The 15,072-nt window shown below is 40.7% G+C and overlaps 1 protein-coding gene across 4 annotated transcripts in view; it reads right to left on the minus strand.

Annotated features, from left to right (window-relative positions):
• Positions 1-15,072, minus strand: part of LOC103177351 (ecto-NOX disulfide-thiol exchanger 2) — a 142,049-nt gene that overhangs the window by 24,956 nt on the left and 102,021 nt on the right. For 3 of the 4 annotated variants that reach the window (XM_042340611.1, XM_007891477.2, XM_007891484.2), the window contains 4 exons: positions 8,918-9,049; positions 4,920-5,075; positions 1,139-1,345; positions 299-532 (listed from right to left, as the gene is read on the minus strand). In XM_042340611.1, the coding sequence (XP_042196545.1) occupies positions 299-532; positions 1,139-1,345; positions 4,920-5,075; positions 8,918-9,049 (729 nt within the window). The remainder of the gene's footprint in view (positions 1-298; positions 533-1,138; positions 1,346-4,919; positions 5,076-8,917; positions 9,050-15,072) is intronic. The other variant, XM_007891491.2, reaches the window with a different exon arrangement.

Here is a 15,072-nt window from a genome sequence, read left to right on the forward strand (position 1 = left end):
CACATCAATGACTATAATAACAGTGTTTGCTTCCTTTAGCACGCATGGACGTGATTTAAAATTATCCTTTAAGCATAGCAATTATTGAAAAAGCATATTTAAAACTCAACAGGTCAAAGTGATCAAATGTTTTGCAACTTCCTAATTCTACTTTCCAACATAACATAGTGCCAGAAATGCATAGAGAATTATTCATTTAAATCCTATTTGTTTTATTCAGAAAAGTGTCTATTTTGAACGGTGTTCAAGCACTCAAAAGGGGGAAAATAAATGATTCAATAGGAAACATATGAGCTACCTCGAAGCTTTTCACCCAGCACAGTACTTTCATGCTCTGAATAATGCACTATTGGTGGGGGAGAGGCTGGTCGCATTCTCTCTTCTTCCATCCTTCGGCGATGGCGTTCCTCTCTTGCGATCATTCGCTGCTTACATTCCCATTCATACAGGTCATCTCTGGCTTGAGCAAAGTCAACGTGGAGGCGACCTGTGTCCTTCTTGTCCGTGCTGGAGCCCAATCGAATTCTGTAACCTGTTGGGGCAACCCAATAAAAGTATACAGTACTCAAATGGTGATGTAGAAAAGGCACAAACACATCCGTGGTCCGTGATCGCTGTAAAATACGCTTTTAATCTCCCAAAAATTCTTGCCATCAACATTTCTTTTAAAAAAATGTAACCGTAGCTGTGACTTTTTAAATGAAAGTTTGTCTTTAAATAGTGAATGCTGATGGTATGGGCTTGGATGTATTACTGAGGCTGCCTGTGTAAAAGAGCTGAATTGACATAGACAACTGAATTGGCAAGATCACTGAAGCACTGGGGCTGAACGACTGAATCGATCAATTATAATTTGGATTCAGGCACTTCTCCAAACCTCCTCAAGGTCTTTAGTAATCGCCAAATGTTTAAAGAAAGACATGGTGAATAGAACAAAAAAATAGAAAAAATGCTTCTTAATTGTTATTCCAGTTCCGTTAATTGCCAGCTTCCCCGCTTTAAAGCGTTGTGAAAACTATTGTCGAGGTCACCATTATATAAATGCAAAACATTGAATGTGCCAGATAGGGGAACAAATACTTAGCTGCAGCACACGGGTAGTCCTAAAAACAATGATTAAGCAAACAATTCAAGCTACCTGACAAGAAGATAGCTTTGTCCACCATGTATTCATCTGAAAAACGAATGTGACAGAAGTTCTTCTTGCTTTTACGAATAGCTATAATTTCACCACATTGTCCAAAGACTTCAGTAATGATGTCTTCCGTGCCATTCTCTGGCAAGCCGCCAACAAAGACTGTTTTACATCCTGGAGGCCTATCTCGCGTGGCAGGAGGCGGAATATCTAAATAAAAACGTGAACAGTTAAAAATGCCGGAGATCGCATTTCACATGACAACAGTGTAGACCATCCCTCAAGTCGCTGTCATTGATTCCATTGCTTTGTAAGACGAGGCTACACTGTTCTAACTGATGAGCAAGGAGCACAACATCTTTAGACTGAAGGAGAAAGTACTGTATGTTCTCCATGGGAATTGAGACCTTAGATGCTGTACCAGGTTGAGTCAAATGTCAAATAAACATTCACTTCAGGATTCTGGAAACTGCGAGAAATGTTGCTGAGTTGTGAATTGCTACAAAACACCGACAGAACCCAGAATTTCTTTCGACTTCAATGTCAAAGTAATTCAGTGAAACGTGTTGCACAGAGCTGATTTGGTTGTGGCTTTGGTAGAATTTGAAGATTATTTAAATAGATATGAAATGTTGGCAATAATAATCCTTGCATTTTATAAAGCGCCTTATCATGTTTTCGAGACATCTCGAAGCACTTCACAGACTATATTGTAAAGTATATTTTGTGGGCAAGGTGCAACAAAACAACTCTGAGCTCCACTGAGAGCTCAGGTATCTATACTGAGCTCCCTATTTCAGACATAGGGCACTTTTATCTAAACTCAGATACATAAATGAGAACATTAGTGTTGACTTTGTGGTTTACATTTTACTGTTGTATTGCAGCAGCAGAGGGATTAAACAATACTTTCAAATATGGCTGAGCAACAGAAGAGGAAATAGCGATTTAGGGTAGGAAAGGACAGGTATTGGAAGAGGCAAGTAATTCAGAGGGTTATTAACAACTGGAACAGGTTACCAAGAAGGGTGCTTGAGGCCAGAAAGCTGGACTTAACTATGAAAAAGCCTAATCCTGTAATGGGAGAACGGTAACGTGGGCGTTTTGGAAGGATAAGATCAAACAGGCTGAAGGGCCTCCTTCATTTGATGTTGGGGAATGTACCCCACAGTATTAATAAAGCAATCAACAACAACTGCTAACTAACAAGAGGACATCATTTGCTCAAAGGTATTTACAGCATATTGCCCTGATAACATCGTGGGTAAAGGAACTGTCAGGAAAAGAACCAACCCATACAGACCAGACAGTTCAATCCTCAGTCTGTGCTGAATAGGTTTAATATTGCCAATAAGAAAAAATAACTAATCTAATCTTCAGACATAATACTTAATAACTCTAGAAAAAGCTAATCTAAGTGTGAGGTGGCACCTTCTATACTCAAATGTGTCCTTCTGGGAGAAAGGTCTATAAGAATATAGTTCAAATGGAACCTTCACTCTTGCCTTTTTTAGCCATGAGCTGGAGCCCAGGCTACTGCCATTCCAGTTGTGTGGCAGGCTATGAATGGCAAGTACTTGCAATCCTCAGTTCAGTGCCGGACAATGCAGTAGATTTCATTAATGTTTTATTAAAAGGGGAGGTTGGATTTTTTTTCAAAAACAGATGGTAGTTGGGATGTGGAATGCTCTGCCAGTAAACCGTAGTTGGTTATTTCAAAGGGAATTAAGAATAATAATCCTTGCATTTGATACAGTGCCTTATCACTTCATTGAGACATCTCAAAGCGCTTCACAGAATTTATTGTAAAGTGGATTGGCTGATTGACTAACTTGCGGGCAAAGTGCGGCAGCCAATTGGCACAGCATTGTCTCAAAAACAGTCGTGGATGAAGTGACCACATCTTTTGGGGGTGGGGGGGATTATTACCCCCAGCACACAGTGCTCTTAACCCTCAACATTTATTTCTTGGTCCATGTTTTGCGACTTTCCTCAGGAGTGAGCTGCCCAATCAATGCCTTGTTGGACACCATTTACGCTTGCAAATAATATGCAGTAGGAAACCGACTGAGACTGCCAGTGAACTCGGTTCAATTCTGACCTCGAACATCAATCAAAAAAAGGGTCATTCCTCTGACACATTTGAGCAGCTTTCAGATCCAAACCACTTGCCCAATTTCCAGTAGGAAAGGGCAAGACAGTGCCAATGTGAGCTGCGTCGCCTGGGAATCTTTAAATACTTCACAACCAATTACCACCAAAAGGCAATTTTGTAAATAAAATATTTTCCTACATTAAGAGAGAACATGGGAGGAGATTTTATAAGGATAACTACATCAAAACTACATTAAATAAGGATTTAACCCAATTGATTACCTGTGCTCACCACCACTCAATATTAGAAGTTTCTCTATATATTAACAATCTCCCTGGGTTGTCTGGTTGAATAATTCCCAGCTTTAGCTTTCTGTCACATGTTTGAGAAGATGCCAAATACCAGTGTAATTTGGTCAGGCCATTTGTCTCAACTTTGCAGGAAAAGTATGCCGTCAATTAAGTGCTGGCGATCTGACAGCACAGCAGTAGCTGGATCATGTGTTGTGCGATTCAGACAAGCAGTATTTTCAGCTTCCCTGCAGGACCAGCTGTGGTGTTCAAACAATGCCGACAAACCAAGCTCCAATCCCTTAAACACCCCTACGCATTAACTTAAATGAGATAATGATGCACACGATATCCTTTATAGTCTCCCTTTGAAGCTGCTTTTTTTTTTAATGAAACAGACTTGAAAGAAACTTGAACTTGTCACAGACCTCTGCTTTGGCTGAAAAAAACATTCCCTGAAATCTGCTCCAGCCTTTTTGCTTTGTATAACTAATGAATTGTTAGTTATGTTTGGCATGAAGCACTGAAAATATCTTCGGCTTTGGAGAACAGTGCAAAAATATGAATTTAAACAAGCTTTTCGCAACCTGTATTCATTTTCTTTGAGCTGGGGGTGGCATAGCAGCAGTCCTGTCCTTGTGAGGAATCACAGCATTGGGGGCATTGCATTTGTGAGTGTAGCCTATGTCAGGCATAGAGCAGTTCAGATGCCATGCACCTGCTGCTTACATCAGTCAGCACTGTGGGAAATCTAGGAGAGCTACGGGAAGCCAATTATTTCTGTAAGAAATCATCCCCTCCCTGCATGTGTAGCCTCATAGCACTAACAATTAGCCTACAAGAAAAAAAGTTCCACCCAAATTCAACTTTTATTCTGCTTCAACTTCACCGTTGTTGGGTATAAAGTTTCAAATTAAATCTCAAAGCAATCCCCCCCACTAACTTCTGAAGATGCAGAGTTTCCAAAAGTTGTAGAACTGATGTCTGCTCTGCATGTTTTTAAGAAAATAGCTTGACAAAGGTGAAGTTAACCTAATGCTTCACAAGGCAAGGCCTTTCATTTCATCAGTTTCACATCTCGGGTACCAAATGTATATTCCACTCCAGGCTTCCCATCTACCAGAGTCTGGGAGAAACAAAGGTCCCGTTCAAGGGAGCTATTGGATAAATATCTTAGATAAATACAGTATGCTTCTCTTCTTTTCAATGGTCTGAATCACACAGCCAGCCAGAAGGTTTCAAGAATCAAATAGAGAATAATGTAATGATTTTATATCCCTTCGCAGTTTGCTGCGTTAAATACAGATTTTGTTGTTGAACTTATGCTGAACTTCATAAAAGATTCACCTCGAGTCAACATGAAAATAAAACTCATCAACACGTACTGTCAGTGACTTACTTGGGTTCGGAGGGAAGAGTGTGCAGCTTTTACAGTGGATGATTTCCTTGACCACAGGCATTTCTTGGGAGATGCCAGGAGGGACGATGCCCAATCCAGGCATCATTGGATTAAGAGGTGCGATTCCAGGCATCATGCCAAGGCCTGGGTCGAACTCTGGAAAAGCCAGAAAGAAAGATTAGGAGGATTTCAAATGGTTTAACCTCTTCCACTTGGGCAGGACAAATGCACTTTTATAAGCTAAAGACCAAAGGCAGCACTGAGAGAAAAAAAAATCTGAAAATATACTGACCGTTTAAGTCTTTATAACCATATCTGCATCAAATGTTCAGACACAGACAGCAAAATAGACCCTCTGTTCATCCAGTTACATTTTCAAAGATATGAGCCAAATGTAAATCTGAGCATAGCAGCAGGCAGGAGGCAGTTGCATGGCCCCATCACACCACCAGTGACAGGTATACATTTCCCACTGTAGCGCCAGTAATAGAGGCTCATTCAAACCTCAATATCAAAGGCACGGACACATTTCATCCAGTGCTTCCAAAATGCAAAGACCAGGAAAACAAACATGGAACACCATCCAATTGTCAAGACACATAGATGCACACCTTTTCATTATCTGAACATATACAAATACAACAGTTAAAAGGTCACAAAAGCACAAACATACTGGGGAGCATACTCCCAGGGAAATAGAGGCATTGACACAAAGACCACAGACGTAAGCCACCAATAAATAACACTATTAAAGGCAAAACCGCGTACCACAAACCTACTAGGGAACATACCCGCAAATAGCCCACACAGATCGGATGACTCCACTGAGCTGCTTGGGTTTGGACACAGCCTTTCCTTGCTCCATCACTTGTGCAGCTAACACTGCCGCAAAAGGCAACTCTTGCAGTTGCTGTGGGTCTGACCCACAGCTGCCATTGAATGGATTTGAAACTCATTTTGGATGGGATTTTAACACACTCTTAAAATTACTCCCTGAGTGTTACTTCAAGTGGTGCTTGAAAATAAAATGCTTAAGAGACAAACCCTCTGGACGTGAGGCTTTGTTGCTTGGTCAGTGAAACCGTCTGGAAATTTGTCGAGGAACCACATCACCATGACCACCCGTTTCGTATGGCCCCTCAAAATACTGCTATTTGGAACCAAATGACTGACTTGTTGGCAGCAACCTTGGTTCAACAAAGTCAAAGTCAAATCTAATACTTTACGGTAAAAATATAACAATAATGCAATATTTTACATCACTCACAATCCTTAAATGCACTCTGCAGCATCGTCAGCGCAATACTTTGTTGGGAAAATTCAACCAAAAGCTTACTGCAGAACTGAAATTAATTCATACCATACATTGCGTTATAGTTCAATAAAACTCTTCGATGGCTATGAAAGCGATAGAATAAAATGAAATGTCTGACCTTGTGCAAGACCTACCAGAATGCTGGCAGCATCCAACAAACTGCTTTTGTTTGAGAGCAGGATTATTTTTCCCGTAATCATAATACGGTCCGTTCCACAAATTGTCAAACAAAACTGATGAGTTCAGCCAAGGTGATTATGGCAGCAGTACACTTGGATTTGGAAAGAGAGTTTAGTCCTATTTAGAAGATGATTATTTTTCCCACTTGCATTTGGAACAATATGAAATATGAAATCCAACTTGCATTATTGCTGAAGGGCCATTAATAATATATCCATTTGCTCCAGTAAATGGATTTAATGTTGAGGAATAGAGAATTCCAATTTCATGGCAAATCCATGCAGACAGGAATTTGGATACAGTTATCCATACTAGTCAGACCCTTAGTCAAAATACATTTACATTAAATAAGGAATGTCACTTAATGTAATTTCATTCAGCGTTGTGAATGGCCATTCAATTTTCCAGGTCAGTTTCTGGTTTCTTTTTACTAAGTTTCTTCAATTTGCAATTTCATTCGAAGAAACTTAGTAAAAAGGAACCAGAAACTTAAATACGAGACTCTAGCCATTTCCTCCTTGGCATTTCTTTTCAACTCAGTGGCTGATTTGCCAATTCTCCACGTCCCACAGGGAGCAATCTTATTGAACAACATAAATATGCAACTAATAAAATGTTCCAGGTAAGGGATGGTTGCCAAAAGCTTGAGTGAAATAGCATCAACATTTGTGGGGGCCAAAATAATTTCTAGGGTACAGAACTGAAGCTAAAGACTAACATTAGGCAGGCTATTCGAAATTCAAAACAAAACTATAAAAAGGGGCATGGAGTATCCCCAAAAAATTAAAGCAAGATTTTGGAGGAGATTTTCTACATTTAAACATTTTAAAAAGGAATTATATGCTTGGAAAGACAGTGAGGTAAACATCATCCCCCTTCTGTTAGCCCAGATGAGATCAGCAAATACAGCATGAACCAGGAACTGAATGTAAAGACTTTCTTGGTCTACAAGACAGCATATACCTGCTATTTTACCTTCTGTGCTATAGGGGAGAGAGGGATTACTAACATTTCCAAATTGGCTTCTTGTTTTGGAACGAACCATCAACAACATATTAGATCATTACTGTTGTAACGATGTATAACCGCATTTGGAAAAAGAAAACAACTTTGTCATCATGACTGCTGGGTACTCTGACATTTAAAAAGGTCAAACAGTCCTTCAATAATGCAGGAACAACCAGATCACAAGCCTGCCATATGACATTTCTTCTGATCTATAATGAACCGCTAAAAAAGACCATTTATTATTGATACATAAAGTAATTATCCAACGCAATTTCTCAGTTCTGGAAGCACACATATATGGATGATCAGTTTGTTTTCCTCAAAAATTTCCAAAATGCTCATTCTAGGAGCGTATTTATTTCATGTTAAATCAGAAAGCAGTGCCTTTGATTTTAATGTTCTTCTTTGGATTTTACCCCGAGGATTGAGCATTGGAGATAAGAAACAAGGTGAACTGCAGGTTTAGCAGAGGAGGATGGAGAGAATTAGAATAAAGCACAAAGGCTATAACAAGCCAAAGGATCCGGTTGCTAATTTGGCAGAGGCTATCTCCATGTTAGGATTTTCTTTTACCCGGGCTTTTTTTCCCCCCCTCTCCTGCGATTAAAACTTTCTGAAAATTGGAGCTAATGTCGCTGGTTTCAAATAGGTGCACTTTGTGGAGCTTACAACTAAACCTCCAGCATTTCCAAACCCCATTGTAAATATTTCTCGAATACATTTTCCCCTCGGATAGTAGAAGGGAAAAAGAGAAGTGAGGTGGCTGTGCTCACATAATGTAGATGATGATTCAGCATTTACTCATCCCCATGGTGACAGATGAGGGCTTTTGATCTGCATTATCTCTTGCTCCACACTTAAAAATCAAGATGACTTAATAGAAATTGTCACCAGAGAAAGGAACTTCTCGACCTGTTGCGATAATCGCTCAGCGTGTTGATTGGAATAATTGATTATTTTCCGGCATCTCCTTGAGGTGCAGCGGTGGCTTTCTGAATTATTTCTGCCAATGAATTCATGAATAAATAGTCAACCCTGCAGCTCGTGAACGTACTTCACCTGCGTGAGGGCAGCAAGAGCATTTCTGAACTAATCTCGAGATCACTGAGACTCTAAGATGTGGCTCCAGTGGAAACGCACAACTATGTTAATTTCATGAACGGTAAAGAACCCTAATAATGTCTTCCTCGTGAGAGAATTTAATCCAGCGATGGCTTGCTGCCAGTGAACGCTGAGCAACATTGAACAAGTAGCGAAATCAACAAAAATAACTGATGATTTAGAACAACAAAGGCTAGAAACCAATCCCCACTGATCCAGTCAAGACAGTCTGAGCGGTCTCAACAACTACTGCTCATTACGTGAGGCTCATGGTTCTAACAAGCAACAATTTGAATTTTGGACCCGGGCAACTTCTCTGGGACCGCAGGAAGCAAGAGTGATAACACACAACAGAGAAGTGCTGACAACCAGAAGCAAAATTGTGGAACGTTACCTGACATGAGCGGCTGTCCAGTTATTCCCATTGGTGCCATGCCCAGATTGTTCATGGCTGTGGCCCAGGCTGTTGGGTCCGACATGGACATTCCTAGTGGGCTGGAGTCCAAACCTAAGCTTCTGATACCATCTACATCAAACACAGAAGAGAAACAATATTGCAGTTCAGTGAGCGCAAACAGTACACCACAAACTAACTTTGGTGTCTCTCTGAGCAAAGTTAGGAACATATGCTATATCTATTTAAGAGCTACGGGATGTTACCCCACGTGAAGGGCGCTATATAAATGCAAGTTGTTGTTGCTATTTTCTTTTAAACATCCCGATCAATTCTTACCAGCAGCCTGGCGTGGCAGGGTAATCCATTCCATATTCTCACCACGCTTGGGTTTTAAATCTCGCTTCTAACCAGTTTGGAATCGGTTTCTTTTCAAAATGACATCCTATTGCTTTGGATTCCTCTGTCAAATGTCCCTATCTGGCTTATTGATTCGCTTCATTATTTTAAAAAACTGTTCAGTTAACAAGGAACATCTGTCCTGACCAGTTACAATGCAATGAAAAGCTACATATAAGTGAGTCTGCTCTTCTGAGTAGGTTGCAGATGGGAGTTGAATTAACAAAAATAAATAAAGGGAAAATAAGGTCCAGAAAGCATATTTCCCATCCACCCAAAGCCCACCCGTTTAGCAACACAGGACAGGATTACTACTCAGGTCATTCCAAATGGGAAAGATCCTTGTTTTACAAATCATTCCTGGGATAAGCTGCGTCCTACACTGAGAGTGAAAAGATCAGTGTAGGATTGTTACAGGAGCAGAAAGCACTGCTCCATTGGGTGTAGTTGGAGTGGGAACTTTGGACCGGTCTATCCACAGTTGGCCGACTCTGGGAAAGTTCAGAAGGTTTGTCCTGGTAATCAGCCAACAGTAAAAATTCTTGGGGTCAGATGGCTCCAGATCAGTTCTCAAGGCAGTCCCAATCTCCAGCTAAAATCAATGAAGCCACACTGAAATATGGTCAGCTCCCCCAAATATGCACTAGGGTGGGCAAATTTTTAACAAAAGTGTTCCCTCTAGGCCTTGTTTACCTATGAGTTTTTGCTTTTGTCAGCATAAGTACAGTAATGAAAACTATTTAAGTGAGCCCAGTTTTCTGTGGAGTAAACCCAGGTTGACCTGATGTTTGTCGCAAGAATGATGTTAAAGTCACAAAATTACCACCAATGCAAATGTCAACTCTGATCTGCTTCATCCCAGCTATCACGATTGCATAATACCAATACTATACCAAAGAATATGAAATAATAAGATGCAGATGGGGAGAGGGAGTAATAGCATAAAATGTAGAGTCAAGTCATCTAGGAATTATTTCTAATGTACAGCATGTAAAGGATAATGGATAGCTGCCAGCCTTTAACTCAATCAACCAATTTGCACGGGGTCATAAAATGTGGCAATGTTTGAGTTGGCTCAGGAAAATCATCAGCATAATCACAGTATTTAAAAGACAGAGTTAGATATTTGTTTATATAGGGTAATATTAAAACAGTCACGTTCATTCTACGGTGACTGCTTGATTGTACAAGTGATGGTACAATGTAAGTGAAAGGGTAAATTAGGAGCTGAAAGAAATACCAGCGCATATGTCAGCACCACAGCTCAATCATGCACAAGCCATGTGTTCACCTAGGCATGTGTGGAGACAGGTTAAGAAGTCGGACCAATAGGATACACTGACATCCTGCGAGATAGATGCAAGTTAAAGTCCGTTCTAAGATTAAGGTAATTACCCCCCTCTCTCAAGATTACGTTCAAATGAGAAACCCAACACAAGCATCTGTGACAGGACCCTGCATAGATATGTGTAGGTGAAAAGCAAATTGCAATGGTGTAATCCGTATTTACTGTGCTCTCAGCTGCACCATGTTAAATGAGGCTTCGCTCCCATCTACAAGATTAACATCAAAACCCAACTCAAGAGGCTGTTTGCCTGGAGGCAGTGTTAGCTCAGACACCGCTAGTACAGACGAGCACAGCAATCTTTCAGAGCCTTTTCCGCTCACGAGCAAGTACACATTCTCCCCCTTTCTGAAAGATACAGTGGCCAGAAATAAAGTTGTGAATCATAATTTGAAAACTGCATTTCGGCATCTACTGAATCCGCCCACAGCACAAACGGGTGGTTCCCACAGAACAAAAACCTTCGGGCAATAAATCCGCCATAATTCAAGCAACAGATGTACTTCATCATTTGTGCTGAGACCTCAAAGATTGGGGAAAAAAATCCAGCATTTTGCATATGTATGATAAAGACATCTGACTGGAATGAAATTTATCCATCTGGTTTGCGTTTGTTAATCAACATAATGCAAGCAGTGTGTTTCTTTTTAAAAATGAACTGCAAATGTTCCTGTATCATGGAGAGAATTGAGCTACATATAAATTTATCTGCTTCATACTCAGATAATAAAATAAACATTTCCAGCGACAGGCAGCTCTGGTGCTTGCCGATGACAATCTAAATTGGAACATTCCCTGCTGCCAACGCATCACCCGAACCATTAAAAATTCTTGATTATATTTTTTGACACACTTTCTGCTGCAACAATAAATGTCACATTTCTGAAATAACTACACTCCCCTCAAAGCACTTGGCTCAGTTGCTAACTCTCTCGCCTCTGGATCAGAAGGTTGTGAGTTCGAACCCCACATCAGGTCTTGTGCTGACAGTCAAGTCTGTGAATCCGATGCAGTGCTAAGGAGTGCTGTTTGAAATTTGCTGTGCACATAACAGCTGCCACGTCTGCGTACAAAAACAGTCACTAAATAGGCAATTACTGCAAAGAGTTTTCATGTATAAAGTGCAATCAAAATTAAACTTCCTTTTTTCGAAGCAGCAACATTTACAAGCGTATGCAGCTAATTTTAAGTATACACTGATATATCATCCAGACTTAAATCACCACTAATTAGAACATTCTATTCTGTCAATCTTTTAGGCCGTTTGGCATGCAGTAATTTTTAAACGGCATTAAACTCACACAGTTGTTGGTGCTGCTATTCTGTTGAGGAGATGCTTCTGTGGTACTGAATCATACAGACAAGGACCCACGGTTGATCCCTCGACTGTGTAAGTAGGTATGGATGTTGCAATTGACCTCAATGGACTTGGGTGTCATACCAAACACAGCTGAAACCTTTATCCACGCATTCGTCACCTCCCGTCTCGATTATTCCAATGCCCTCCTTGCTGGTATCCCCAGCTCCACCATTCATAAAATCGAACTAATTCAATACTCCGCTGCCCATATACTCACCTGCATCTGTCCCCCCAAATCACCACAGTCCTTGCCAAGTTCCACCGGTTCCCTGTGGTTAAACGGTTCAATTTCAAGATCTTCCAACTCGGGTACAAATCACTTCACGCTCTGGCATCTCTCTACCTCACCGGCCTGCTTACATCCTACAACACTACCCACCGCTTTCACTCAACTATGGAACTTTCTGCCTCAATTCCTCCAATTTGCCTCCTCCTTGGCCATCTTCAGATCACACCTGAATAACTTCCTATTCAACCATGCTGTCGGTCACTCCCCGGCTTGTTAAGTGCTCTGAGATGCTAGCCACGTGAGGGGCACTATATAAATAACGTGGGATAAGACATTAAATCAAGGTCCTGTCTGCCTGTTCAGTCTCTATCTGTGCTTTCAATTCACTTGCTGTAATTTTGGTTTTGGTCAGCCATGTTTATGAGTATCCAAACCAGACAAATTCCAGATATGCTTCGAAATTCACCCATATCTGAAATGGAATGCATGTCCGATTCCAGAAAGTATTAGACCACGTTGTAGAGCGCCAAGACTTGGGGTCCCCAAAGTGTGCGTTGGAGAACTGCTAGAGATTAACCAGCAAACATTTGTCTGGCAAATGTCTTGTTGCCAGGACCATCCTATCTATTAGGGCTTTGGCTTGGAGAGTTAGTAGGTGTCCAGGGACGAGAATCCCTGCCCATAGCAACTTATTTGTCTCTTCAAATCAAAGTGACATGAGTATCTCTCAAAAATTCAGTGTGTCCATACTCACATTTTCCCAATGGCAATACCGCAGCATTAAAAAGTACGCACATCTACAAAACACACCACTTATTTTTCGACTGCAATATTGACACGAAAAGCTTGCAGTACTTAAATAAAGATTTTTTTTTAAAAATGATGAAAAACCCGCAGTGCTGAGTAAACACAGGAGAAACCTTTTACAGCCTTTTCTAATGTATTCCACCTCCTCCGGTCCACAGGAATGCATTATCTGGCTTCTTGTGGAGCATCTTATCAGACCATTACGCACAGCAACCAATTATACCTTCACAGAGATTAGGAAATGTCAGTAGCTCAGTATCCAGCAGATTGTCATTTCAACCCCTGCAGTGAATGCTATGCTGATTGCTTCAATGATACTGGGAGTGTTTGTGCCTTCAGAGGGGATACAGCTGCACTTTAGTGCACATTGTGGGGGGGAATCATTGTATCACTCATTGCTAATTTGTAATCTGTTGCACCGCAGATTAGGAAATGGGATTCATCTGCCTTTCAAATGACAGGATTAAAAGAATCAGCAGTGTCCCTCCCTTCAGCAGCGCTCCGCTACGTGTCTCAAATTGCCACATCTCAAATTTGCTCCACTCTGTACCCATAACAGCTTTGAAGGGATCACTTGGTTAAAATTGATTTTAAAATGAACAAATGCAAACAGTAGGATATGCTTCCTAACAGTAAATGCCAAATAGAGACTTTAATCTGCACCGAGGTACCAAGGGGTCCCATTGTGTGCTGACTGCTAAAAATAGTGATCTTGTAGTCCTGTGGCTTAGTGGTTGGAGCACTCGCCTCGCAACGAGAGGAGCTGGATTTGATTCCCAAACAGGGCAAAACGTTGGCCAAGTTTCCTTATTCCACAAGCCTCTGTTTACCTAGCAGTAAGTAGGAACCCGTTAGTCAATTGGCAGATTGCTTTTCCGGGGATAATAATCCCTTGAAAACAATTTAAAAATTTGGTCATTCAATCCACGACTGTTTGTGGGACACTGCTGTGCGCAATTGGCTGCCGCGTTTCGCCCACAACATATACAGTCAATTCACTTTACAGTATATTCTGTGAAGCACTTTAGAGACGTCTCAACGACGTGATCAGGAGGTCAATCCACCCCATTAGTCTTCTCCATTGAGAACTTTTGCGTAATAATATAATAATTCTTGCATTTGATATAGCGCTTTTCATGAATGGAAAGGAAAAAAAAGATTGGTCTTGAGAAGTGATGGAAAAAAATTAAAAGATGTGGCAGGGATGGAGGGGGAGAGGAGATGGTGAAGAAAAACCAAGAAAATCTAAATAAACGAGAGCACGCCAACAATCAAATACAAAAACACTCAAAACCAGAGAATAATAGATTTGATGAATGGCATAAATGCAGATCTCCTCGCATACACTGCAGTCATTCACAGCCTTTGGCTGAACCATACACAATGTTTGGTGCGAGAAGAGTGATTGACAGGAAACTAATTAAAATGAGTCAATATTACGCAGCGGTGGTAAATATTCGAGATACCCTGGGCTCCGACAGAGGACGACGTCCAAAATACAATTCTCTCTCCCTTTCAGGAGCAAATACATAAATACAAGCCCTGGAATGGTTTAGAATGATATTCAAAATCATACAGCCTAACAGATTCAAAGGAGACCCAGTTACCTTGCAAAGAAAACACAGAAATTAGACCTCCCATGATGAATACGAAGCCAGATCATAGCATATACACTCTAACATTATAAATCACACAGGATCTAGGATTATACAAGGCTTAAATACATACAGCAATAGTGCAGGACTGCCAACAGAAACAAATATTAATTCTGACATCTGCTACATGCAGCGAACAATAAACTCCTCCACCAAAAGAAAAGCTAAAACTTTGAATACAAACATTAAGTCCTGACATTAACCTGTTTTTAATTTAAAAAAACATCCTTTTACTCGGCTCTACAGTTGTGTAGAGAGTTAGAATGTCTTTAAATAATCCATTGCCAAAAAAGGAATGAAGAAACTGATATGGAGCCGCCTACGTTACGGAAATGATAGAATTCAATCTATAAATCTGCA

This window comes from Callorhinchus milii, unplaced genomic scaffold, assembly GCF_018977255.1.
Source record: "Callorhinchus milii isolate IMCB2004 unplaced genomic scaffold, IMCB_Cmil_1.0 Scaffold15, whole genome shotgun sequence".
Taxonomy (NCBI): domain Eukaryota; kingdom Metazoa; phylum Chordata; class Chondrichthyes; order Chimaeriformes; family Callorhinchidae; genus Callorhinchus; species Callorhinchus milii.